Source organism: Colletotrichum orchidophilum (genome assembly GCF_001831195.1).
Source record: "Colletotrichum orchidophilum strain IMI 309357 chromosome Unknown Scaffold_38.1, whole genome shotgun sequence".
NCBI classification, from domain to species: Eukaryota; Fungi; Ascomycota; class Sordariomycetes; order Glomerellales; family Glomerellaceae; genus Colletotrichum; species Colletotrichum orchidophilum.
Window position 1 is genome coordinate 18,937 of NW_019172994.1, and position 25,424 is coordinate 44,360.

At 54.3% G+C, this 25,424-nt stretch overlaps 9 protein-coding genes across 9 annotated transcripts; 3 read left to right on the plus strand and 6 right to left on the minus strand.

The window, feature by feature from the left end:
- Positions 1-237: 237 nt before the first annotated feature.
- CORC01_05438 (PCI domain-containing protein) lies at positions 238-1,645 on the minus strand (the record flags this gene model as incomplete). Its single annotated transcript, XM_022617081.1, has 3 exons — positions 238-1,244; positions 1,313-1,395; positions 1,461-1,645. 3 exons carry the CDS (start codon positions 1,643-1,645, stop codon positions 238-240), a joined length of 1,275 nt encoding a protein of 424 aa, XP_022476306.1.
- A 392-nt stretch (positions 1,646-2,037) lies between these two features.
- Positions 2,038-3,594, plus strand: CORC01_05439 (WD domain-containing protein; the record flags this gene model as incomplete). Its single annotated transcript, XM_022617082.1, has 5 exons — positions 2,038-2,111; positions 2,161-2,202; positions 2,252-2,339; positions 2,399-2,995; positions 3,049-3,594. 5 exons carry the CDS (start codon positions 2,038-2,040, stop codon positions 3,592-3,594), a joined length of 1,347 nt encoding a protein of 448 aa, XP_022476307.1.
- Positions 3,595-3,909: 315 nt separating this feature from the next.
- Positions 3,910-4,134, minus strand: CORC01_05440 (uncharacterized protein; the record flags this gene model as incomplete). The annotated part of the gene is made up of 1 exon (XM_022617083.1): positions 3,910-4,134. One exon carries the CDS (start codon positions 4,132-4,134, stop codon positions 3,910-3,912), a length of 225 nt encoding a protein of 74 aa, XP_022476308.1.
- A 261-nt stretch (positions 4,135-4,395) lies between these two features.
- On the plus strand, positions 4,396-5,555 carry CORC01_05441 (short-chain dehydrogenase; the record flags this gene model as incomplete). The annotated part of the gene is made up of 2 exons (XM_022617084.1): positions 4,396-4,860; positions 4,944-5,555. 2 exons carry the CDS (start codon positions 4,396-4,398, stop codon positions 5,553-5,555), a joined length of 1,077 nt encoding a protein of 358 aa, XP_022476309.1.
- Positions 5,556-5,743: 188 nt separating this feature from the next.
- On the minus strand, positions 5,744-6,407 carry CORC01_05442 (glutathione-dependent formaldehyde-activating enzyme; the record flags this gene model as incomplete). Its single annotated transcript, XM_022617085.1, has 3 exons — positions 5,744-5,863; positions 5,932-6,086; positions 6,245-6,407. The coding sequence occupies 3 exons, from the start codon at positions 6,405-6,407 to the stop codon at positions 5,744-5,746; spliced, it is 438 nt and encodes a 145-aa protein (XP_022476310.1).
- A 1,221-nt stretch (positions 6,408-7,628) lies between these two features.
- CORC01_05443 (major facilitator superfamily transporter) lies at positions 7,629-9,635 on the minus strand (the record flags this gene model as incomplete). Its single annotated transcript, XM_022617086.1, has 2 exons — positions 7,629-9,114; positions 9,205-9,635. The coding sequence occupies 2 exons, from the start codon at positions 9,633-9,635 to the stop codon at positions 7,629-7,631; spliced, it is 1,917 nt and encodes a 638-aa protein (XP_022476311.1).
- Positions 9,636-12,437: 2,802 nt separating this feature from the next.
- CORC01_05444 (uncharacterized protein) lies at positions 12,438-14,100 on the minus strand (the record flags this gene model as incomplete). The annotated part of the gene is made up of 2 exons (XM_022617087.1): positions 12,438-13,843; positions 13,911-14,100. The coding sequence occupies 2 exons, from the start codon at positions 14,098-14,100 to the stop codon at positions 12,438-12,440; spliced, it is 1,596 nt and encodes a 531-aa protein (XP_022476312.1).
- Positions 14,101-17,004: 2,904 nt separating this feature from the next.
- CORC01_05445 (uncharacterized protein) lies at positions 17,005-17,346 on the minus strand (the record flags this gene model as incomplete). The annotated part of the gene is made up of 1 exon (XM_022617088.1): positions 17,005-17,346. One exon carries the CDS (start codon positions 17,344-17,346, stop codon positions 17,005-17,007), a length of 342 nt encoding a protein of 113 aa, XP_022476313.1.
- Positions 17,347-19,064: 1,718 nt separating this feature from the next.
- On the plus strand, positions 19,065-20,912 carry CORC01_05446 (protein kinase; the record flags this gene model as incomplete). The annotated part of the gene is made up of 1 exon (XM_022617089.1): positions 19,065-20,912. The coding sequence occupies one exon, from the start codon at positions 19,065-19,067 to the stop codon at positions 20,910-20,912; it is 1,848 nt and encodes a 615-aa protein (XP_022476314.1).
- Positions 20,913-25,424: the final 4,512 nt, after the last annotated feature.

Here is a 25,424-nt window from a genome sequence, read left to right on the forward strand (position 1 = left end):
AAGGCTCACACGTTTATAAGGGGGGGGTTGGGTTCTTGGGCGTCGCAGGGCATCGGCATGTTTTGTTTATGTTTTCATTGGTCACTGGGGCACCACGCCCGCAACTGTTAGGATACCACTTCATCAGAATGAATTCTGTCTCATGCACCGCCGGCATTTGTGTCTATGGTAATAGTACAGTCCCAAATCCATTCCGCTTTGCCCCCCGTTTGCCAACCCTGACGCCTGCCTTGCCATTTACTCGAGCATGGACGCTTGGTTAGTGTAGAGCACATCCACCACGCTGCTCAATTTCTCGACCGTAGCCAGGGCGTGGTCATATGCGCTGTCGCGCTCGGTCTCGTCGAAGATGATGAGGCATCCCGCGCCCTGGTCCAGCACACCAATGATTACCTTGTCCAGGATCATCTGAGACAGCTTGCGCTCCACCTGTTGCGTGTCGAGGCCGACCATCTTCGCGATGTGGTTGATCTCGACACGGGAGAAGGGCTCGATAACCTTGATCAAGTTCTGCTCCAACATGGCGTCATAGAGACGTCGCAGGTGGTTGCGAATGAAGGCGTCGCTGCCGAGCTGCTCGCGGTAAGACTGGAGGGCCTGCTCGTACTCCTCCAGGGATCGGTTCGAGTGGGCACGGGCGATGGCCTTCATGGCTTCGAGGTTCTTGCTGGCGTACTTCTGTGCCTGCTTGGACGTCATCAGGTTGTTGACGTCGTCGACCAGGTTCAACATGATCTTGCATAGAAGCATGTACTGGAGTGCGGCAGTGGCCTTGACGGACTCGTCCTGGGTATGGTATCCGTCCAAAGCCTCGATGAAGTAGGAAAAGGCCGTGTTGAAGTCCTTGTCTTCGGCGTGGAGCATGCCGCTCTGCATATCGAGGTGGGCTTGGAGGAGAGGTGGGGTGTAGACGGAGGCTGCGCTGGTACGGGCGCTGGTGAGGGCCGCGCGGGCTTTAGGGATATTGCCGAGGGCGTGGTAGACACGCGACTCGAGGAGTTGGACTTCGACGAGGACAAGCTTGTCGTCCAGGCGCTTGAGCTCGCGGAGGAGGCCGTTGATGAGTGTGAGTGCATCGTAGTAGGATTGCTTCTGCATGAGGAGCGCAACCAGGCGGGTCTCCAGGTTCTGGCGCAGAAAGCTGCGGCGCTCCGAGGTTGCCCATTCTATACATGACTTTGTGACGGCGATCTGAATATCGGTGCTGCCCTCAATCTTCTCAAAGAGATCAAGGAGGGAGCGGACTGAAGGGGTTCCGGTTAGTCTTGCCGTTCCGTCACGAGCTGGGAGGAGCATCCGAGTGCAGGCGTACCAAGCTTTGCTGTCTTCGCCTTGGCGAATGACGAAAGGGTTGTCCGGCTTTTTGTGATCAGGTCAACGAGCTCCTGCGTCTTCCTAAGCGGGCTGTTAGCAAACATGGGGCCCCCACGATGTCATCACTGGACCGAGGAGGGGCGCACTTCTCATCCCGATACAGCTCTCCCAAACCAAGCAACGCCGTCTCGTACTCCTTCACCGCAGCATCGGAGGTCGCGGAGGAGGGGGGCTGAGAGATGATTTCCTTGAAGAGCTGCTCAGCCTTTCTGGGATCTGTCTTGGTCGCCTTCTGTGCCTCCTGCACCCTCGCCGATTCGCCCTGAGCCATCCTGACTGCTTGATTTGACTTCGAATCGGATATCTTGATTTCAAATGGGGTTGCTGAATTACGCTCGTGTGTCGTCGGTGGGGGAGGTGGTGGTTTGCAAAAAGATCGCCGGATTCGTGGTGGGAGTAGATAGCTTGGTGCAGCGTCAAGAGCTCCAGCCGCCGCCTTCAGACAGGTCCAGGTTGCCGTGACCGACGCAAGCCCGGGCAGCACCTGCGGTGGAGGGCAGGGGTCATTCGGGATAATATTAATCCGTGATCTTATCTGATTGGCAAGAGTCCTCCGAGATGTCCCCACCCCCACTTAAATTTTTGGGAGAAGTTCTGTAAGACTTTGGGAACCATCGAGGATTCTATGGTGGTCAAGCAAGACACAGCACCGCGCCCCCAAAGATGAAGATCAAGGCCATTTCTCGGAGCGTGGAGGCCTACCAGCCTCCAGGCGCAACTGCGCAGAAGCTACCCCGGTAAATACACACCACTGGAATCTGCAGATGTTGGCTAATCGCAACGCAGTAACCTCGATCCTGCCCAGCATCCTATGGAGCGCGCTCGAGAGTAAGTAGGCTTGACCCCATGCTTTGATCCAAGCTGACGAGGATAATAGGTATACCAAGGCCCTGAACGCTGTCAAGCTCGAGCGCATGCACGCTGCACCTTTTGTGGGACAGATGGGCAGCGGCCACGTCGAAGGAGTACGTCCAACATGAGGAGCCGAACGCCTCGGGTTACCGATTTCTAACAATGATACCAGGTCTACTCGATGGCCAAAGACCCAAACTCCCTCAAGCATATGGCATCGGCCAGCGCCGACGGTGTGATTAAAGCTTTCGACCTGACGAGCCGAGCCGAGATTTGGCAGACCAAGAGCGCCCACTCCAACATTGTGCGGAGTCTTTGCTGGACGAAGGACGGAAAGCTTCTCAGTGCCGCGGCGGACAAGACCATAAAACTTTGGGATCCCTACAACACGGCAAGCGACTCCGCGCCGATTTCCTCATGGCTGGGTAGCAACGGTTTCCTCAGCTTGTCTCACCACCGGACGCGAAATGCCTTCGCGGCCTCCTCATCCTCGAGTGAAATCGCCATCTACGACCTTGAGCGACAAAGTGCGGCACCCGAGGTGCTGCGCTGGCCGAATGCGACCGACTCCATCAACTGCGTTTCCTTCAACCAGGTTGAGCAGTCCATTCTTGGAAGCACGGGCGACGACAGAAGCATTGTTCTCTGGGACGTCCGTACTGCGATGCCTCTGACCAAGACGACGATGACATTTACCTGCAATTCTCTCTCCTGGAACCCTATGGAAGCTTTCAATTTTGTTGTTGGTAGCGAAGACCACAACTGCTACGTAAGTCATCTAGAAACTGGGAAACCTCTTGACAAACAGCTAACGAGAAGCAGATGTTCGATATGCGCAAGTTCGACAGAGCACTCAACGTCTTCAAGGGCCATGTCGCCGCTGTCATGAGCGTTGAGTTCAGCCCGACGGGTGAAGAATTGGTGTCCGGATCCTACGACCGAACAGTGCGCATCTGGAACCGCGATCAAGGACACTCCCGCGACATGTACCACACCAAGCGCATGCAGAGGGTGTTTAGCACCATGTTCTCTCCCGATTCCAAGTACGTCCTTAGTGGTTCCGATGACGGCAACGTCCGCGTTTGGAGAAGCAACGCGACGGACAGGTCAGGCATCAGATCCGCCAAGCAGAGACAGGCGCTCGAATACAACGAGGCCCTGGTCGAACGATACAGCCACATGCCGGAGGTCAGACGTATCAAGAAGCATCGTCATCTGCCCAAGGTCATCAAGAAGGCGGGCGAGATTAAGAACATTGAGCTCTCGTCGATCAAGAGGCGCGAGGAGAACGAGCGGAGACACACCAAAAAGCAGTTTGAGAGGCGGAAGGGCGAGAGAGAAAAGCAGATCTTGGCGCGGGAGAAGTAGAGGAGAAGCTGTGATATTGCCATTGCCGTTGGTGGCGTTCTTCCTTGCATTGTTCGGCGTTGGGGCGGCTTGTTATGTCCATGTAAAAAGGAAAAGGGGGAATAGTCGTGAAAAGTGCAACTTAGATAGGTAGGGTTATACCACAGACCAACTTGTTTGGTCAAAAGAATGTAGCGATGATCATGAAATAAAATCATGAGGCAGGCTTCTTTTTTCTCGTTCATCCGATCAGACAAATGCAATGGAGCGTCGAACACTCCTTAGCCAGCCGGCGCATCCTCTCAGCGGCCGAAATGTCAGCGGGCTCGGATAAGCTTAGGTCGACAGGCGGCACCGAGTGGGGTCTCGGCTCCTCTCGCCGTGGAAGATGGGCGGCTGCCAGGGGCTCCGGGGCGTTTTAGTGGCCGTCCCACCAGGGGTTTCCAGGGGAAGCTGCCACCAGGTGAGCACACCTAGGCGCTTGGCCACCGTTTCAACGATCCAGGCCCATCCACATGTGACGAGTTCCCGCCAGAGCGTCAAGCTCCCTTGTTGGCCCATTTCAGGTTTGGCTGTGCCTTTCTTCGTCTCATCTTTGCCTGGCATTTTTCCACTTCCAACGCTGGACGACACCTGTACAATCTTTTTTTTCGGATCTCCTCTTCTTATTCTCCCATCCTAATTATCGAACTCACAAAGAGCGCGACACGTCTAAGTTCTCTCCTAATACACACTCGACTCTCGGAACGACATAAAGCTCGTACATAGCCCGACCCGACCCCTCTCACCACCACCACCACCACCCTCCTCCAGACGCCTTCGATGGAGTATCCGCGCCCACCCCAAAGCGACTCGTGGTTCGCACCGCTCTCCCTCGACCTCCTCGTCAAGGTCTTCAAGATCACCTTCTTCCACCCGTTCGTCTCGTGGATCATTCCCCTCTGCTTCCGCGCCCAGGCCCTCCGCTGGGATGCCCCGCCCATGCTCGTATCCATCGCCTGGGCATGTTTCATCACCGTCTGCTGGATTGCGCAAGCGATCAATCTGCGCATCGCCTATGGTTTGCCGCGTGAGGTCGACCTCACTGAAGAGGTGATCGTCATCACGGGCGGTGCCAGCGGTCTGGGTCTTCTCATTGCCGAGGTGTACGGCATGCGCGGCGCGACTGTGGCTGTATTGGATATCAATGATATGGAGAACGGCGAGGCGCGGGGCGTCACGTTCTACAAGTGCGATGTCACGGACAAGGCGCAGGTTGCGAGGGTCGCAGCGCAAATCGAGAGAGATGTAAGTCCACCTAAAACCTTGCGAGACCGTAATGCGCCATCGCAAAGCCAATGACTGACCATGATATCCCCCCCTTGCTACAGCTCGGCACGCCAACTGTCCTGATCAACAACGCCGCCATTGTCAAGGGCAAATCCCTCCTCAACCTCGAGTTTGAAGAGATTGAAAAGTCCATCACCACGAACCTCACGGCGCACTTCTACACCCTCAAGACCTTCCTCCCGCCCATGATCCGTGGCGGCAACGGCGGCACCATCGTGACCATGTCCTCGGTCCTCGGCCACCTCGGCGCCGCCTCCCTGACGGACTATGCCGCCGCCAAGGCCGGCGTCACGGCCCTGCACAAGTCCCTGACCGCCGAACTCGCCGCTTCGCACCCGGAGATCCGCACCATCCTTGTCGAGCCGGGCCAGCTGTCGACGCCGCTCTTCTACGGCGTGCAGACGCCGAACGCCTTTGTCGCACCCGTGGTCGAGCCCGTCGACGTCTGCAAGGAGGTCATTGCGGCCATTGACGCGGGTAAGAGCGCGCACGTCGCGATGCCGCTGTACGCGAGGTGGATTCACTGGTACAGCGTGCTCCCCGTCGCCGTCCAGCAGATTGCGAGAAAGGTTGCGCGTGTGGACACCTCCATGCAGACGTTTATCGGCAGGCAGGAGCGGGGGATAAGCGAGAAGAATGGAAGTCTGATATAGAGTGTCTTTGATGTTTTGCTGCTCAAATATCCTTGGGAGATCATGCGGTGCCGGCACCGAATGTGGTTTCTATATATTGCCAAAAAGGCGGGACACACAACATGACAATTCTCAGGACGTGGATGAGTGAAAAAAATATATACCATAATTTCAAAGGATAGACTTGATGTTTGTAGATCTTGAGGTCCTCAAGTGCTCGCCTCCTTATCTCCCGACCCGGACAGGTCCTGAGCCGGTGAGACTTTGTTCAGGCCGTCCAATTTCTTATATGTAAGAGCATCGAGATCGATTCCGTCGAGGGCACGTGCCTACTCATTCTCATTAGCTATTCTTCACAGGAACAAGCAGCGCAAAGAGGGGAGGGGAGAGACAGTACGCTTATCCCGTAGTAATCCTCCTTCAAAAAGTCGATTCCCAAACTCGATCCGCAGGCGCCGCAGAACATCTGGTCCTTGGTCTTGGTATTGAAGCGGTAGTTGGTGCACCGCTCGCGAGAGCCGTCGTGCCATGTGACGTCTTGTTTTTTGGGGTCTTTTGAAAGATGAGAGGTTCAGTTACATGTACGTCGCGTACTTGATAGCCCCCTCAAGGATATGCCGTAATCGGGGAGACAGGGGAAGGGGGGGAGGGGTAAGGAAGGGCTTTGGTAATGAGACCTCGTCGGGCTCTCGTCTTGGATCAAAACTTACAGATGAGCAGGTACCCGCTGCGCCGGCAGATGGAGCAGTTGCAGTTGAGGACCTTATATCCTTCCTCCAGCGGCGGCGAGAGCGTGAGAGAGAACTTTATGTTGCCGCAGTGGCAGCTCGCATCGTACGTCTTTGACGTTTTGGGGGCTTCTTCTGTCGACATTTCTTTGAAATATTCTACTACTTGATTCTCGTTGCGATAAGTGAGTCAGTCGTATTTGACGTTGTTGGTGGCTTCCCCCCTTCTGTCTGTTAGACGTAGTGCGAGTGAGGAGTGGTGGTGATATGGCGCTGCTTACTTAACCAGTTTTCATACGTGCGATTCGCTTACCTATATTTGAATACTCCGTAGTTGGCCTTGGGACGAGGAAGCTTCACAAACTCATCCGTAAACAAAGGGTCGGTTCAAGGGGTCAAACGATAGCACTTGGAATATTCTCTACATGGGCAAACTATATAACGTTTAACCCACCTCGTGTCATGAGACGGGCGAGATTGTCAAAGGATTCGTTACTAGGTACTAACAGCTTCCCACCTCCTTATCAACACAGCCACCATTTCCCCTCACTCTCATTTCATCCCGTCGGCGTAAGCAAGTCTCGTAGCGTAAAGAAGCAAAGACAAGTGATAATCCCCAGCCCGTTGACAAGAGAATGTCCATGTCGTCGGCTCTGGACTCCCTACGTTGAAGAATGTCGACAGTCTGCAAATCCGAGCCTGGCAATAAAGCTGCGGATAGTTATAGGTTTTCCTGATACTCAGCACATCGAGATCTAAATCAGAAGAATAGGTAGGTAATTGGAAAGGACAGAAATAGACAGAGACAGGATCCGCATCGTTTGACCTGCCGCATCGGGTCATGTCACCGCGCCCTGCGAATGGCAGCCGAAGACGCGGATGCAGGGGCCGACACCAAGGTAGAGTGCAATGCCGATTTGCGGGGACTTGGCATAAGGCGGCTAGATTAACGTGCCGGCCGATAGCTACCAGGATGAAGAGGAATCCGGTTTTAGCTCTTGCAAACATGTCCACGGTTGAAGAGCACGAGCATATTATCGGGGAAAAAAAATTTGAACATGTTTTTGTTTAGATAAGCTTAATCATTGCTTTGAGTATTAAGTGGGTTTGTAATTAATCGTAAAAGCTACGCTAAGGTTTTTGGTAGGCACAAGAGAGGTGGTATCAGATGAACGACGCTGTCATAAGCATCTTTAAACAAGAGATGAAATGCCCAAAAAAACCAGCTCAACTTTTTTCCAATGGTATCATCAAACTCCAGAGACCACATAAAGAGACAGATTCGTGTCTGGACATACGAGAGAGAATCGCAAGATGTTGGGGGGAAGGGTTCTGTTTTTGACGGTGATGATTGATGTTCGGTTCTTCACACGGCATTCTCAGCCTTGTCGCCGCTCGTCCTAGCTCTGCTTGCTTCCATCGCGGCAATGGACGGCGGCTTTTCGCTGTCCTGGTGGTGGCTGGTATGCCCGTTGGCAAGCGGCTCGGGCAACTCGTCCTCGGGCTCGTCGGCGGGAGCGGCAAAGGTCGGGGCATAGGCGGATCTGGCGCGGATCTTGTGGCCCCAAATGTAAAAGATGACGGGGATGGGTATGAGAGCGATGGCGACGCAGCCGAGGAGGGTCGATGCCCATTGGATGCCCATGCCGTTGAACATGTAGGTGGCGAAGAGGGGGAAGCCAGCGCCGCAGAGGGAGCGGAGGAAGGTATTTCCCGCAATGGCGGAGGCGGCGAACATGAGGTAAGCGTCGACGAGGTAGTTGAGCGCCTGGAGGAAGATGGACATGAGGCCGAAGCCGGTGAAGAGGCCGCTGAGTGTGGGAACGATCCAGTGGATGTCGCGGCGGTACCCAGACCATCCGAACCAGAAGATGCCGATGGCGAAGAAGACGCCGCCCGCGATGACGCTGGGCAGACGCCACTCGGGGATTGGGATGCCGTTGTTGGCCTTGAGCTTGCGCAGGTACCACGGCTGCTGGAGGAGCACGGTGATGCCGGCGATGAGCTGGCCGGTGATCATGCCGAAGAAGGTGAGACCCGATTGGCCGGCGCCGAAACCGTGAACGCCGCGGAAAACTAAAGGATAGGCCGTCAGGAAGAGGTACAGCAGTCCGTAGATGAAGGCCATGTAGACCGACAGGGCCGTGACGATGGGCTCGCCGAAGAGGAGGCGCATGGGACGAGAGAAGTTCTTGTTGACCAGCTCCTTCAAGTCGACTTCGATTTCCTCCTGCTTGGCGTGGATGCCCCAGTTGCGTGTGCGGCGGCGCAGCTCCGAGGCCTTGCTGACGAGGATGACGGGCGGGTACGTCTCCTCCAGGAAGATCAGGTCGAGGAAGAAGGCGAGGAAGCCCATGAATGAGGGGATGTACTCGGTCCAGCGCCATCCGAGGTACGACTCGACGATGAAGCCGCCGATGAAGGGGGCTAGGAGAGGGCCGGTGAAGACAGCCATGGAGAAGACGGTAATGGCGGTACCACGCGTGCGGTTGTCAAACATATCGGAGAAGACGGCGGCGACGACGGCTAGGGGACACGCGCCGAAGAAGCCAGCGAAGAAACGGCATATCAGGATCGTCTGTAGGTCCTTGGCGACGGCGCAGCTGATTGTGAAGATGGAGAAGCCGAACATGGACAGGACCAGGGGTAGTCTGCGGCCCCTCAACTCGGAAAGGGGTGCCCACAGGGTCGGGCCAAACGCGAAACCCAGGACGTAGAATGAGACGCCAAGGGTGCCGACAGTGGCGGAGACGTTGTATTCTGTTGCGATGATTTGGGTCGCTGCTGAAAAGATACTCGAGGTGAAGGCCGACGTCATCGTGGTGTAGCCAAGCATTGCGGCTGTAAGCAACCTGCGGGCCAAGACATGTCAGTTACCATCGCCCCAGGTCACGTCTTTGACAAAACTTGACAATTGCATGACAATGATATTTGCGACTTACTTCTTCTTGATCGGCCAATTTTGCGCGTGTAGAGGATCCTCCGGTCCATCAAATTCCACAACGTAGTCCTCCTGCTCTGGCAGAGGCGGGGGGTAGGGCTTGCCGGCGCCCATGGCCGGCAGAGGCCTCCTCGACTCCCTGCTCTTGATGCTGCGGCCGACGGTGTTGGAGTGCTGGCTGCGAGCGGTCGCGATGCGGCTCAGCGCCGTCGGGTGACGCTCGAGGTCATTCTGGGTCGAGACGCGGCTGATGCCGCTGCCGGTGCGATATGCTGCGGCGCGATCACCAGTGTGCGAGGCCGTAGAGGAGGTTGAGGAGGAGGAAGCGGAGAGGACCCTTTCGATCTCGTGGCTTTCGCGGCCGTGGTAGCGGTTTGGGGACGCGGCGCGCTCGGCTTCCGCGATTTCACGGTCGACTTCGTCCATTGCCATTGTTGAACGATGTCGATGTGTGGATGTTTGGGTGTTTTGTGAGATGTTGATGCTGCTGAAGATACTTCAATGAGGTGAAGAACGGATCAGGGTGTTTTACTACAGATCAGGCTGTACGTATATAACGTCAATGGACAGAGGATGTCTTGGGCGCCGAGTACTGGAGCAAAGAGCTCATGCAATGCTGCGTTGTGCTGACAAGTAGCTTGGAGCTATGATGAAGCCGGCGCCGCTGACTCGCTACGTCAACCTAGTGTAATGTGGAATAAAGGGCCGGCAAGATGATGTAGGCCGCCTCCCGAGTTCTAGAACGGGGGCAATGGGGGGGAGAGAGCGCGTCGATGTAGGAAGGGGTATAAACTGGAGATGATAGACACACGATCAGGCGAGTGGGTGGCCCTTTCGTCTTATGAATAATGAATTATCTGGGTGTTGTATGATCCAGAGATATATGAGGGGAAGGGTTGGAAGACGAAAGATCAGTCCAGATGGAAGCAATGTATTAGTGAGGAAATGGGTTGAGAGAGCGGGTGTGTAATAAGCGGACGATGGACAATGGGTGCGTTAAGTCCGAGGCGAGGTACTATGCATGGAGACGGTACAAGTAGATCATAGCAGACGAGGGCGAAGCAGAAAAAAAATCAAATTTGCCAAGTAGGGTATGAATGACTCTGCTTTCAGCTGATGGGAGCCGATACATCTCCCGGGTGACCAAGCCAAGGGGGAAAGAATGTGAGGACTGAGTGCTAAGGTAAGGTGAGGTAGCAAATGGGTCGGCAGAGTCCCACTTGGGGGGGCCCAAAAGAGATCCATGGAGAATCCGTGGCGGGCATGCCTGCTCGGTTTTGGTTTTCTTTTCCCTTCTTCTTCTTCTTTACGGATACCTGTTTGGGTTAGAATTTTTCCCTTTGCCCATACAAAGTTCGGCAAGAAGTCAGCAGTTACCTCAACTTTTACTCCCCCATAACATCTCGGCGGCAAAAAGTTCGGCATCACCAGCAAGGAAAAAAATGAGCGACGACACGAGCCGAGTGAAAAGGGTGTGGCCCAGGCACTACCTCGTACAAAAAGGAGGAAAGGCAAGTGGGCCCGGACGGGGCCGGAGGCGGTAGCCGGCACTACAACCTGGGAATTGCTGATGGAACGGTGGAACCCAGCCGAGGGATCGATGGGCAGGTGGGGTTCGCCTTTGGTTTGTCACAGCTTTTTTTTTTTCCCCTTCCCTGATGTGCCTGAAGGTCTGACCCGGTCGCCCAGGATCGACTTGGCCTAGTGAGGCAGTGTTGTTACAAATTCGAGATGCTGCACGAAATTTCTTACAAATGCAGTTCGTTCTTAGTCACTTTCTCAACATTAGAGGAGACTGTGGATTTAGACTTTTATCATCCAATCCCTGAAATCCATTCTGGAAGGAACCGTCAATCGAACTTTTCGCAAAGTTTCGGCACATCACTGTCCTCTAAAAGGCTCGAGCAAAGCAGTGCGCCATACACTAGGTAGGTACGCAGCGAATCAGAGTTTACAATGATCTTCCTCTACCGACCTTTAGCAGTAACGACCCGGGGAGCCAATTAACTAGAGTTTTTGCTAACCGGTCGGATCCGACGAAAACATGATACCTTACAAATGTGGGAGAAGGTTAAAGCCCGGTATGATGTCACTGGGGCTGAACCTCAGACTTTTCGTGAGGAGATAAGCCCAGCCCGAAGTCGCGACTCGCGATGTAGGGATCCCAGTGAGAGGGAAGACTGACGACGGAGGGAAAATAGCTTGATACTCTGGCAATTGACTCCACCTTGTCTCAATTTGTTCCATTCCAGTCGCCAAGGTGCCCCTCGAGTCTCAGAGACTCTTTCCCCTCGGCCCCGCGCTTTTCGGGGCCACCAACGCACCGCTTCAGTTATCAGCCTTAAACGTCACCTTGCGTCCGTCTGCCACTTCCTGCCGCACTGGCTTAAAAAACTGTGGAACGCCACGGCATCCCCGGCCGTGTGCAGCTAAATGTCCTCGGCGTCTGTCCGAGTCCGTACGTGTCTAGGGCGCCGGACGACTACCTACCTTAGACCACCATCAGCATCGCACGCGGGATGGTTTGGAAACGCCCCTATTTCGGTCATTGAGGGATGCTTCAGGATGGTCGGGAACAGAAGAGCAAACAAACAAGCAAAACTTGCCAGGAAAAAAAGAGAAACCCCCATCAATCACAAAAGAAAAGGGGCCACGGATTTACTGTTAAATTGGTCTTAATCCCTTGAGGAGGATGAACGTGGATCCCAGGCCGCGTAGACGCCCCAATATCTCATTTCTCCATCCACACCTTTTCCCCCGAGGGCCGCGGCCTCGGCGACTATTGTAGCCCCTCTCGCCGAAGCCCAACGAAGCCCAATGCCGCTTCTTGCCGCCTTCCGCCCTCAGTCGTCCCCGCGGAGCCGTCGGAGTACAGGAGAAACCTATAAAGAGACAAAATAACCCGAATTGGCTGGGTTCTCCACTCACACACGATGGCATTCCAGAAAAGTCTAGAACGCGTTATGGCCCCCCCCACTTCTCTAGTTTCTACATACATTGTACGTAGTAAGGTAGTTTTCTTTTGATACATGGTACGCTGTATCCGTACATCAGATTTTTCCTCTAGCCGCACGAACACACTACAGGGAACTCATTTTGAAGTGAAATTGGCCGTATGATTCGCTGAAGATCCAAGTATGTAAAAAATAAAAATAAAAATAAAAACTAGGAGATTCCCCTTCGTTAGATGACAAGGGTTCCCGTTTGCACCATGCAGGTCCCGGCAATGCGAGGCTATCGTCGGACTCCCCATCCGTTCTCTAATAGATTCGTCGCCTCCTCCAAGCTCAACCCTGACGTCTCAGGATAGATGCGCCAGATTAATCCGTATCCTACCAAGCATATCAGCGCGTAGAGTACAAACGTCCACGACGGGCTCAGCGCGTCCATAAGCGGGAGAAACGTCAGGCCGACAACAAAGTTGGCGCCCCAGTTCGTCGCGGTAGACACTCCGCTGCCGATTGACCGCACTGCCAACGGGAACAGCTCGCTCTGCATCCATGGCACATTGCCCAGTCCCAGCGCGTACGCTGCAACATATCCCATGATGCTGACAAGAATCAAGACCGCCGCTCCCCTGTCTGTGGCCGCTCCCTCTCCCGTGCCGCCCTCGGAAGCCGCCGCTGTTTCCGGGCGTAGGTCAACGAAGGAGAAGCCATATGCGGAGAGCATCAGGCCCGCAATCATGAACGGCAGGGAATAGAGCAGGATCTTGCGTCTTCCGATGCGGTCGATGAGGCACAACGCCGCCACCGTGAAGATGAAGTTGGTGACCGCTACGCTCATGGCAGTGAGTGTGGGCGTGCCGAACCCCACCATCTTGAAGATGGTCGCCGAGAAGTACATGAGCGAGTTGAAGCCACACAGCTGTTGCAAGCCCTGAAGCAAGCAAGTAATGACCAACGCGCGCTTGTTTCTCCCGACGGAGAAGAGCTCTTGCCAGCCTCCCCACCACTCCATGCGCGGCGACCCCTCCCGCCTCATGACTTCCCTCTCCTCCCTGATTTCGATTTCAATCTCCTTGATGACCGCCTCGGCATTCCTCATGCCGCCGACGGTGTTTCCCAGCACTCTCTCGACGACCTTCTTGGCCTTGAGCGACTGGCCCACCATGACCAACCAGCGTGGGGACTCGGGCATGAGCACGAGGATCGAGCACTGCAGAGCCGCGGGGAGCGCCCCTAGACCAACCATCCAGCGCCACCCCGTCGACTGGTCGCCGTACTCGGCGAAAGCCCAGCCGATGATGTACGCGACCACCTGGCCCAGTGTGATGAACAGGACGTTCATCGTCACAAGCCGGCCGCGGTGGCTAGCGGGCGCCAGCTCGGCAATGTACAGGGGGACGACGAAGCTGGCGGCTCCGACGGCTAGGCCGACGATTGACCGCCCTATCACCATCGACGTGACCGTACCGGCCCACGCCTGCGTCAGAGCGCCGAGGATGAAGAGGATGTCGGCGACGAAGATGACGCGCTTGCGGCCCAGCGCATCGGCGACGATGGAGGAAAAGGGGGAGACGAGGAGCGCGAAGAGCGCGGTGCTGGAGGTTATAATTGACTTGTCGAATGTAGTGAGGACTCGGTTCGATAGTGAGGTGTCGATCTTGACGAGTGTTGCTGATATTACGCCCGTATCATCTGCGAGAAACCTTTGGTCAGCATTTATTGTCTTCTGCCGCGGCGGCTGAATTTGGCCGCAACTCACATCCAAACAACAATCCGCTGATGCCGGCAGCAAAAGTGAGAAGCCATACAAAGATGCTCGGGCCCGATTGGCGTGCATGCTTCATGGAAGCCGGTAGCACGTCGGCCTCCTCGTCCGCGTCCCGGTAGTCGAGCTCGTCGTCCCGGTCCTGTCGGCCGGCCATCAGCGGAGCATCGATCGAGTCGGGCATTTTGGCGGTGGATCACGCCAAAAGGTAAGTGATTAATTAGAGTCTGTCGGTTTTTTCCTTTGAATCTGTCGCACGGTTTCGAAGGGAATATAAAAGATTGGAGGCCTTTCAAGAGGCCATGCTGCGGAGTGCGTCTCGGCACCGTCGGTTGGAAGAGAAGGCGTAGGTGATGCTCCCAGTTCCAACAGCGGGATGCCAGCCACGTTACGTGTTTAGAGTTGAGATGTCGTAGCCTCAAGTCTCCCTGGTCCGGAAGCTTGGGGCTTTGCGGGGGCACTTCATCACCCGGGCCCCATGCACTCCAACTGTTTCGAGGGTACCTTTATTTTACATATAAAGCTCTCGGCAGAAGAAGTACTAGTCTATCTCGTCATCGAGGCGGGAAGGCCGCATCTATCGCCCGAACCAGTCAGCTTCAACACTCCGTGAATCCGAAACTGGGCAGCTGTTCAACGGTCTCCACCGCGGAGCACTGATCATTTCGAAGCAGAATTAGGAGCCGCTCAGACGTCGTCACCTCTGAAGTCTGGGCAACCAAGTCTATTCGAGTCTTGTCTCGCGATGTCAAAAACTGTAAATGGTAAATTGTAACAAGCTCCATCTGGACACTGATGTCGGACGGCTGGTTGGAGTCTTAGGGAGGACCCGCGTCTACTGAGTTGACTGCGAAGCGACTTTGACTGGATCAATAACCAGGGCCCGCAGCTCAAGATTCTGAATTACCTAAGCACAGAGTTGCAAAGGATGGTTTGCTGCCGTGCTCTTGGCTCAGCAGCATATCCGCAACACGAGCCAGGTGGAAGGCCCATCACTCAGTCAGGTAGCGCAAAGCTATCGCCAACCTTTTGAGTAATCAGCTCAATCTTATTGACGCCGCTTCAGAGGCTCGGGTTTTCGCATCGAGTGAGCTAAGAAAGCATTCGTCGCGACGCCTAATGTTGCCTTTGCAAACATTCGATCCGATATTGTTCCAACTTCAGATCAACACGGCTCTCCGGACTCTTGCGCGCTTGGCCGTTTTGGGTGACCGAAGAGTTGCTATTGCTGGATATCCGCCGCAGCCAATAGACGGTGAGCTCGAGTACACGAGGAGTTGCACATTGTGTCCTCGATCGTGGGACCTTGAAAACAGCGTTGCGTTTCACAGATTTCGACAAATCTTTTTAGTCTTTGATTAGAGTATCCTCTTGTCATAATGTAAATTCCTATCAGCTCAACGGCTGTAGATAAGGCATGTGGCGCGAACTTGTGGCATGGCCGAAATGCTTGGCCGAAATGCTTTGCCGGTGACACTACTCACCCGCAAAAGCGCCCGTTTCTTTCGTTTTTCAACATCTGCAGCGGGCCAATAGCCGATGATCGAGAGAGGCGACTTATTTCGGTGGCTTTTTCGTTGGACACCGCCAAGGGGGACCAAGACTTTGCTTGGCTGTAGGTAGCACAGCATGCCTCGAACTGCTTTCCACTCCCCAAGTTGTCTGTACACAATGGCACCATTTTTGTCGAGTGGGAAGCAGATCTAGCCTCGTGTTATCTGATTCAAGATTCCCGCAAAAGTGTACGATTTGCAAGGTGCGGTGATAAGCTTGGGCAATGGCCACGCTGTGTCAGTTTTGGGACCCGGTCCCTCTCCAAGGCCAGCCTAGGCCCTACCTTTCAGCAACAGACTCCAGATCCGACTACAGAGGGAACTAGTGCAAAAAAGTTTAGCACCTTGCAAGCATGAGGTGGGCACGTACATTAGACTCTCGGTGCTACATATGTTCGTTGCAGGTCCTTTACATTGTTTGTCAGATGTCAGATGAGGATAGTGCAGGGAGACGTTTGCAGGCCTGCCTTTGCGGGCGCGACAGAGTTTCGCCCTGATCCTGAGTGGACGCAATTCAGGTATCCGCACGGATAGACCACGCTTCGTATTTCTCCAAGCAGCGGTTTGCTACCTACGCAATGAATTGTGATCACGGGGAGGAGTTTGTGTGATCGATTCACCACCGTCAGTGAGAAGCGACAGCCTATCCAGCAGGTGTATACTGTATTACTGGCGGCAGATGTCAACGAATCCGGGGGATCGCCACCAGGGTGAGCGTCGGCTGGGCCTGTGGGAAAGCACAATTCTACACAGAGAGACAGCAGATCCAGTGAGAGCTGGAAGTTCATGGCTTGATCTGGTTCTTCCAGGTTCCCGTATGCCCCTGCTCACTTTGGATCTGCATCGAGCCTGGAAGAAGAAGTTGAGATAAGGAACTTGAAGACGGACAAGAGCTCAGCCCGAGAGCCTGGGACAGATCTGGCGATCGCGATTACGAATGGAGGATAGCCAACTCGGTACACCTAGTGTCAAGGGCAGCCGCGATAGCAGAGCTCTTGTTGTTTGTAGGATACGGTATCCATAAATCCACAAATTCAAAAGTGTGAACGGCTGTAGGTAATAAGCGAGGTAAGGTACCTGTACTTAGATTCCTTCCTCTCGAACTCACTTGGGATTCGGGAACGCACGAGGAGCAAGTCCGACCCCACCACTGCATTCCAGCTTCCACTGCTGCAGCAGCTGCAGCAGCAGCAGCCTCCAGACATCCCCGCTTCCTTTCCCCCACCCGTCGAGCAAGCCGACATCTCTACTGACACCGGCCGGCGGACGTCGAAGCCTGACACCCCGACTGTCATCCTGGCACTTCATTTCTGCATCACAATCCTTCACTCCCGACCGCAACTCGGACACAAGTCATGTCATCCTACGCGCGCAAGCGCCCAATCAGCACAGCCTAGAGACACTCGCCGGTTATGAAACGAACATGGTGCCGCTCGGTAAATCGTGATGAGGTGAGGCCATGCTCCAAATGGAAAATCTGCACTTGGCCAACCTCGTCGCCCGCAGTACCTCTCTGATGCAAAGGATACGGGCACTCACTCAACCACAAGACTGCACGACGGCTCGTTTACCACCTCGTGTGCTCCCCAGAATCTGCTGTGACCAGGGTTTGGCCAAGACAGCGAGTATCCAAGCGCCTGGGGAGCCTGAATGAACCGGCCCTCTCGCAAAAGAGTGTGTGGACTGTAAGAACCAATTGGAAAATCTTGGCTTGCGGCTTGCGGCTTGCCTGGTAATGAGCCAGCCTGCCGGTGTCCACCGGTTGAACCTCCGCTCTCCCGGCGGCCAGACTTCGAAAACGCCCGCTCGTCTGCGCAGCGCGATGCTCCCATTTGTCTGTTGGCTCGCCGAAGCCTGTTCACGGAGCCTACGAGCATGTTTCCCCTCCAAGACAGGCCAGGTCACGCCGTGCGCCCTTCTCGACCCGCTGCCACTCTTACTTCTTGTCGCGCAATGAACCAGAGACTTCTCCATCTTTGAGGCGGACGCATACGAGACAAGAAAACGGCCTGAAGCTCACATTCAAAAAAGACATGCCTTCGAGTGGGGGTTTCTCTCAGCAACCCCTACCTACCAACCACAGTTCATCCTTAGGGGATACCCCACCATCGCTCTCGCTGCGCGCTGCGAGCCATGACGTTGGCTAGCTAAACCCCTGATAGAGGGGTCGCCTCAGGGTCTCGGGTACCAAGTACGAGTTGCGAGGTGCGAGGTGCGAGGTGCGAGATGCGAAGTGCGAGAATTAGGGAGCACGTTGGTTGGGCGATGACCTGATGCGACGACGAGCATCAATGATGTCGCGTGCATTCTACATACATTTCAGTCGACGCCAACGCACGCCTTGGATGCCTTCATTGTAAGCTCGCACAGCATGGGGACATCGTCCAAGAGGCTATGTCAGTGTACAACGCCATGCACCCCGGGTGCTCGCGGGATGCCGCGAGCGAAATGTGCCTGTCGGGCTGCCAAAGCGATATTTGGCGCTTTTTGCCGAATAGACGACGGACTCCAGGTTAGCCAACACGGGAAAGATAGCTTTGGGACAACCATCACTCTCGGACTCGAAGGTTTCCTATCTTGCCGCGCCCGGCCAATGAGCATATCACGTCATGCGAGCCATAAGCTCAGAGTTCCCCATCCTAAGAGTGCCGACAAAGTAACGACAACTTTGGAGACTCAGGGGATCGATCTTTCACCACCACGGCAGCGGCAGGCTTGCGAGTAGGGGACAGGGTTCGGGTACATGTACAACTGTCCCGCAGACCTCGATCTCCCCCCCCCCCTTCTCCAACTAGAAGACGCAGACGGGGGGAGGGCACGCGAGAATGAGACTGAAGGCTCATGCAACCGCGCTTGCGCCCGCACGCCGTACGCCGGGGCCTTCTTCGCCTTCTGTTACTAGGGTGTTGCCAACCTTGCCCCCGCTATGCCGCCCGCTGCGTCCCCAAGGGCAAAAGCCAAAAACGCCCCATCCTGGGTGTGTGGACTTGCTGATACTGGGCAATTGTAGACGAGTGTTGGGGTCCACGAGGGACAGAGACAAAGTACCTCTGCTTACGTCTTTGCGAGACGGGGTACGAGGGTGTGCCGCGACGGTAAAGGTAAGGGTAAGCTGCCTTCTCTCTTTAACTAAAGGTGCCCGAACATGTAAGCAGACGTGGACGGACGGGCTCGACATGGAACTGACCACCAACCCGACACTTCCTCTGACCCCATGAAAATAATTCCGTTCCCGTCCAGTACCAATTTGATTTGCTTCGTCTCAAACATAAACCTCTCACTCTCCCAATAATCTCCTGCTGGACTTTTCGCAGTTCTCAGGTCTTAGCTTTCAGCTCCCACATCCCGACTTTTCGGCTGCCTCTCTTCGCAAGAACCCGGGCTTTGAGGCACGCGGTAATGCAGCCAGTGTCGTCAGCGTCCTAGACGGCAGGCACGTCACCGCATTTCAGGGGCCAGCAACTGCGCGAAGCAACCCACGCCTACACCAAGTGGAACATTGAGCCCGTGAGCCAGCGACACGCGGCTGACCCGACGTCTCCGCAAGGCTGACCGGCCATCACGAGACCATATCAGGATTTGGATAACGTGCACCATGGGTCAGTGGTGGGATGCTTCCAAAATTGACGCTACTGTCACGAGACAATTCGTCTGCCAGTACCTTCTACCAGAGGAGATCGAGCGCTTAGGCCAACCGCTAGCTTTTGGTGACGGCTTGACGGATGAGACGTACTGGGACTGGATCAACAACAAGGCCAAGCGCATCTTCTTGATCCTCGTCGACCTCAAGATCCCAGACCAGATATTCGGCATCGTTGACGACTCATGGGACGATCACGACCTACCCATTTCCTCCGAACATGTCGAGCGGCTCAGGTTGACGGCCCAAAAGGATGACAAGCTTGAGCGCAAGTTTTTTACTCGCCAGTTCACCTACTTGCTGAAGCCTTTTCAACGAGGCGACCACGTCGTTTTCAATGAAAACGAAATCATTCCCCTCGAGGTCGTCGAGCGTCGACAGGCGGGGAATACTTCGGTTGACAAGGTCGTCCTCCCCAACTGTCCTGGTACAGTCTTTTACCGACGCCGCATCCCGCTCGGTAACGGCTTTGGCCAGCTCTCCAAAGGCGAGTTCGTTGAGATCATCAACAGCATCAGGGGGATACAGAATGACCACTTGGTCTCGTACTACGCGTCATACACGCAGATCGGAGCAGCATATGTCCTCTTCACCCCTGCTACCGACTCTAACTTGAAGTCTTTCTTTGGCAACACGCCCTCCAACTTCAAGAATATTCCCAAGAAGGAACGAAGACGGACGGTTATGAACTGGATCCTCTGTCTTGCTGACACCCTAGCCTACCTTCACAGCAGAAGACTTTGCCATGGGAACATTAAGCCTTCCTCTATACTCTTCACCAGCCAGCTCCACATTTTCTACTCGGATTTCACGAGACTAAACACCGAGGTTTTGGCCGGTTACGCGGACAAGAATTCGTTCGATCGGGAGTCATACGACTATGCGGCCCCTGAGCAGTGGTTTCGTCCGACAGGGGGTCCGACGAGTCCTTTGGGTCGTATGGCAACGATGGCGATATCGACGTCCCCAGAGACGCACACCAACTTCTCCATTCCTAGGAGTGACAATCCGGGCAGTCCTAACGCAATGTTGAACACGCCTAACCCGCATCTGAATCCGCAAGCGGCTGACATTTTCTCTCTTGGCTGTGTCATCTTGGACTTGATGAGCTTCCTCGTCAAAAAGACGACGAAGAGTTTTGCCGCGCACCGTGCTGCCAAACACAAGACTCCCGGCCGTGGGGGTGCCGTGCTGGATTCGTCGTTTCACAAGAACCTCGGGCAGGTCGAGTCCTGGATGTCGACACTGGCAAAGGAGGCGTCAAAGAAGGTCTCTGAATCGGACGGAGGTCTCGTATTCCGAGGTATCGTGCCTCTGATGCACATTGTTGCCCGTATGCTATCGGCGAATCCCATGGACAGACCCTCAGCAGCCGAGGTGCAAACCCAAGTCTACCAATTGTTGACCAAATATTGCGACATAAAGGAGCCTCACTGTGTTCATCAGTATGGCGGCTGGGACTTTGGCATGTCGCACTTGCGTATACAGTCGAATAGCCCCAACGCCGACCTTATGCCGCAGCCAATCCGACAGAACTCGATACCGCAACTGCCGCGACGAGGCAGCGAGAGTATTGGAAGCATTAGTCCACGAGGGTTCTCCCATTCGAGAACGAGTAGCAGTGGCGGTATGTCGAATAACAGCGGGATGAGCAGTGCGGCCAGCAGCGACCAGGATCGGGATCTCGGCCCCGGTTTCACTGCCATCCGGAACATACGGGTGCCGCCGGTACGATCACCCGGGCCATGGGACTCGAGCCCCGGTGTTCAAGGCGGACGCGGCGATCGAGCTCCGGTGTATTGAAACGTGTCCAGCGACGCGAGGCCCGTACAGGGGAGGTACGACGGCTCATGAACGATGTTCGACCTTGTTTTCCATTGGGTTGGCGCAGTCCCGATATCGATACCACACCATGCCGCCTGGGTTTCATATCAGAATCTCATTGTCAGATAAACCAGGGCGGGGGAATGCGCCCGAGGTCATGGCATGATTGTTTTGATGGTGTTTTTTTTCTCTCTTTTGTTGCTCAGCGATACCTCTGCCGCAATGTCCATCCGCAGATAGGTCTGCACACGAAGCAAGCCATAGTCGAGAAGAAGAAAGAGAGTCGAGACAGGAATGAAGATTCAATTTTGACAACATTTACATCGCTGTAGTTGTCGAATGACCCATGGTCCCTTCTTTACAGACTAACTGTACGTGCGCGTTCGAGCCGAGCCATCAAAGAGCCGAGCAGTACTAGCTGTGGGTAGGTCAGGGAGGAGGGCGGGGCAGATGGGGAAAAGGATAGCGCGGGGAGGGACGATCATAAGAGGCGAGAGCAAAGGGACGAAGCGTCCTTTTTGTACGTAAGGAGTTTGCTAGCAAGCTAGCAAGAGGACGCATTCCTTGCTCATGCTTTTTGTCCCTGTTCAATTACCCAGGGTAAATGGCATTATCTGTACCACCGGTTACGTGATGAGCATATTTCCATCGAATGGGCAGTTTACATGACAAACGGAAAACCAAAGAGGCTTTTCAGCAGGGGGGCCTGTGAGGAGGAGTGAGGCTTTCACCTTTTTGGGGTTGGAGGGGCGGCGGCGGCGGCGGCGCTGCCTTTGCCTGACGCGCCTGGTTCGTCTCGCCCTGACGCGGGAGGTAGAAAAGCTGTTGGGATTCTTGGAAGAAAGAGAAACGCGACGTTCTCGGGCATCTCGGGCTTGTTGGGCAATGGTCGACTGGTTTCCGAGCGAGCTGGTCTGCTAACCACCTTTACACCTACTGCTGACCCACCACCCCTGCGAGACGGATGACCCCGCGTTTTGGAAAAGAGAACCCAAAGAATAGAGCGGGGACAGTCGAAACTCTGGGGGTTGAAGTGATGCGACGACGTTCCTTGCCTATCCGTGCCGTGTAGGACGCCGCCTGCATGGGCGAGGTTACACAGTCTTTTGGAACTGTCTTTCTAACTGTCGTCTATATGGACCCATCGACTTTGACATGATAATCAACATTACTACTAACTGTCTATATATATGTATGTATGCCCAACACATCTCCGCGTTTGCGCCTCTTGTTGTTCTCGGCAGTGAGCTTCTTCATGGGCAGAATCTCTGTCAACTTAAAATAAAATTTGATGAACGATGTCCAAAGATGATGCGGAACCAAGCCGGACGAGTCGTGATCTGCAACTACAGCGTGCCTCTTGTTCGACAGCTTCCGCTACTTGTAGCAAGGGTGTAATTGCAGGGATTCAATCTACTTGGTGGTCAGAGGCTGATAAAAAAAATGCAATATGCTCGACTTATACTGTCGTGATAAGTTACGTACTAGGCAAGATGAACAAGAAGCGTGCTGATCTAATGATGACACTTGTTATGGATAATCGTAAGAATATCCCCAGAATGATTCCCTCCTGGAATAGTGCTCCGTCTTTCCTTCCCCCACTCATCAGGATTTTCTCCGGTTCAAAGAGAAGCGCCTTGAACAAATTTGCATTGGTCTAATCTGTTGAAGTTTTTCACGTGGAGGACATCCGCATGGTGCTCGTCTTTGACCGCTGGGCGAAGACACTGAGCTCCGTTCGAAACATGTGGACATGTGACAACAATCGAGCCTGTTATGGGGCTCGGAGCGCCATTGCATTTTGGGGACGCCTTACTTGACTTTGAGTCTGCGGGAACTAGGTTCTGTGAAAATTGCCCACGGAGTTTAGGCGAGTAGTTGTGTTGCTAAAGATGGGCTCTATCACGGTCGGGAGCATGCCGGTGCTGATCTGATGTCGGATGTGGGTGAGTGGATGTGTAATTAAGTCAACGTCCTCTGAAACGCAACATGGTGACTCTTTGATTTCATTGGGTAAACAACGTAGATTAGAGTGATGGAGTTGTTCGTAACGCAAAAAGAGAAAAAGGCACAACGAGGCTTTTGGTTTCCAATATACGCCGGATGTAATTGTTTCACAAGGCCTGGATGTCAAGGGTCTATTACAGCCCCGGAAGCTTTTTCTTTGTATTGTTAATCTGGTTGAGAACTAAACTCAGCTCCTTGGGCTATCGTGTGTTCATCGCCCAGGAAGGCTTTATGGAACACCGCAACCAAGTGGACTTGTGATTCCTGTACAACTTCAGAGCTATGTATATTCTACAGTCTTTTCAGAAGGATCAAATGCAACGCCTCCCACCGAATAAAGTAGCCGCAGTGATGACCATAAGGAAAAAATAAATGACCCCAATGGAAAGCAGACTCTTCCAAAGACCCGGCTGAACCAGTTAGCCCGACGAGAGATATGCCTGTCCTGACTCAGGCTTTTGGTATGCCTGGTCAACACGCAACGTGCACCTGCTTATTTCGTACCTATAGTATGGAACCCAGGGCTCGAAAACCTTTGTCAAGTAAAACCAGGCTCAGAAAGCCTCACCAGACGGTTGTTCCCACCCATCGACGCTACTCAACGCGGCCAGTTCCTATTAAAATCAGGGCTGTGTTTTCTCGCTCCTCACAACCAGCTAGCAGTGTGCGATGACGGTACACTTTTCCGACGAAGAGGGGGTTCAGCCCGATTCACACTGATAGCCCGCGCGAGGCTTTCTCCAAGGTGCATCATTTGCGCGTTCACCAGCGGAGAGAGGAAAGCCTGCCCCGGCCAGAATAGGGTCGACTACGACGGCAAGCACATCGACGCCGCTTTTGGAACGTAGATGTTACTGGCTCTCACGGTATTCAAGTCCCATCACGCCATCGACTGGGTGCTTGACTCAGTCCCTGTCGGCGCAGTATCGCCGCATCAACATGCATGGGGCTTCGCTGGAGAACGGAGCTCAAGACGGCGTCCCGACGAGGTTGAAGGCGTATTTTCGGTCTGACCGCCTAGGCTCCTTGACCGGGACGCAACTCTAGTAATGGAACGTTGGTGACCGCCGCCAGTGGACGTACTGCCGGACGCAGCGAGGGGCCTTGGGAAAGGGCCAAATTTATTTCCAGGATCCTCTCTCTCTCTCTCTCTCTCTCTCTCTCTCTCGCGCGCGCGCCCCCCCCCTCCTCATGTTGAGCGTCTTGGCCTAACTGACACCAGGGGTTACGTTCGTGCGTCGTCTCGCGCAAAATCATGAGTGCCCATCAAGTGTTAGTGATTTTTCTTAGGGGCTGGGACCTTGTCATGCCCGGAAGACCTGCTGTTCTTAGTTGATATTTCCGCGACGCTTCCGAGAAGAATGACAATCCAAGATTCCTGCACAGTTCTTGTCAGCTACGTCCTTGAGGCGGTTAGGTCCGAGTCTTGGACTTGCCAACTACGTATCTTGCAACAGGACTCGGGAGAGACCCAAGGTAAAGGAAGTTGATGGGAATCGCATTCCTCCTCAAAGTAGAAGCCATAAAGGCAACAGCACGATAGAGGATAGAAGCACAAGGGAGCATAGTGTTGTTCTTACCGGCTTAGAACATCTCAGATTGTTCCAAGCGATTTTCATCGTGAGAGCAGATCGGTCCAGGCATACTTGTCAAATGACAATCACCCATGCTGATTAACGCTTGACTCGTTGAGTGGCTTCATCTCACCGTTCTCAAAGAACCATGCCCGTCGTCTCTAAAATCGACTTGATTTTCCATAAGATAATCCAGAAAGAATGTTGATATCGCGCGTTGACTGGAAACGCCAACCGACTTAAACCACACAGTGCGGAACATTGCTACACAGTCACCGAGTCCGCGATGAGTCTGTATCCGCCCTCCCTGTGTAGTAGAAGAAATAGGACGGGCGCATGGCAGGTTTCACTTCATTTGAGTCATCTGCCCTTACCTTGTATATGTTTCTGATGTCTCTGGACTTCGTCCATATTGCCCTGCTTGAATCCAATAGATAGAAAGGAGAGAACCAACGGCAAGGGCCGATAAAGACGGAAAAGGGATGGAAACAAGTGCCCTTTCGTCAAGTGTGACCACAAACCACGTTACACAGGTATCATGTCTTCTCCCTAACTGGTCAACCGGACGAAAGATACCAAGACCACAGCGGGAAACCCCAATGCTTTGCTGCGGCCGTCCTGGTGGCTTTGTGGGAGCAGACGTCAACCCGTGTCGCGTTGCCGCTGAACCGGAGGCGACTTCATCTCGACTGGCCAGACTTGCAACCTCAGAGTTGCAGCCGGGATCGGTCGCCTGCGGCATGGTATGCGGGGGCGGAAGTGGAGGTGGTGAGGATGTACCCTCTGGAACATGCCGAATGCATTCGTGCGAGCGACACGGCGAGAGGTTCTTGCTTCGTATAGTGTTCTTGTTGGCTATGCTGCGTTTGCTGCGTTTGCTGCATTAGACTTCACCTTCGGTGGGAGGCCA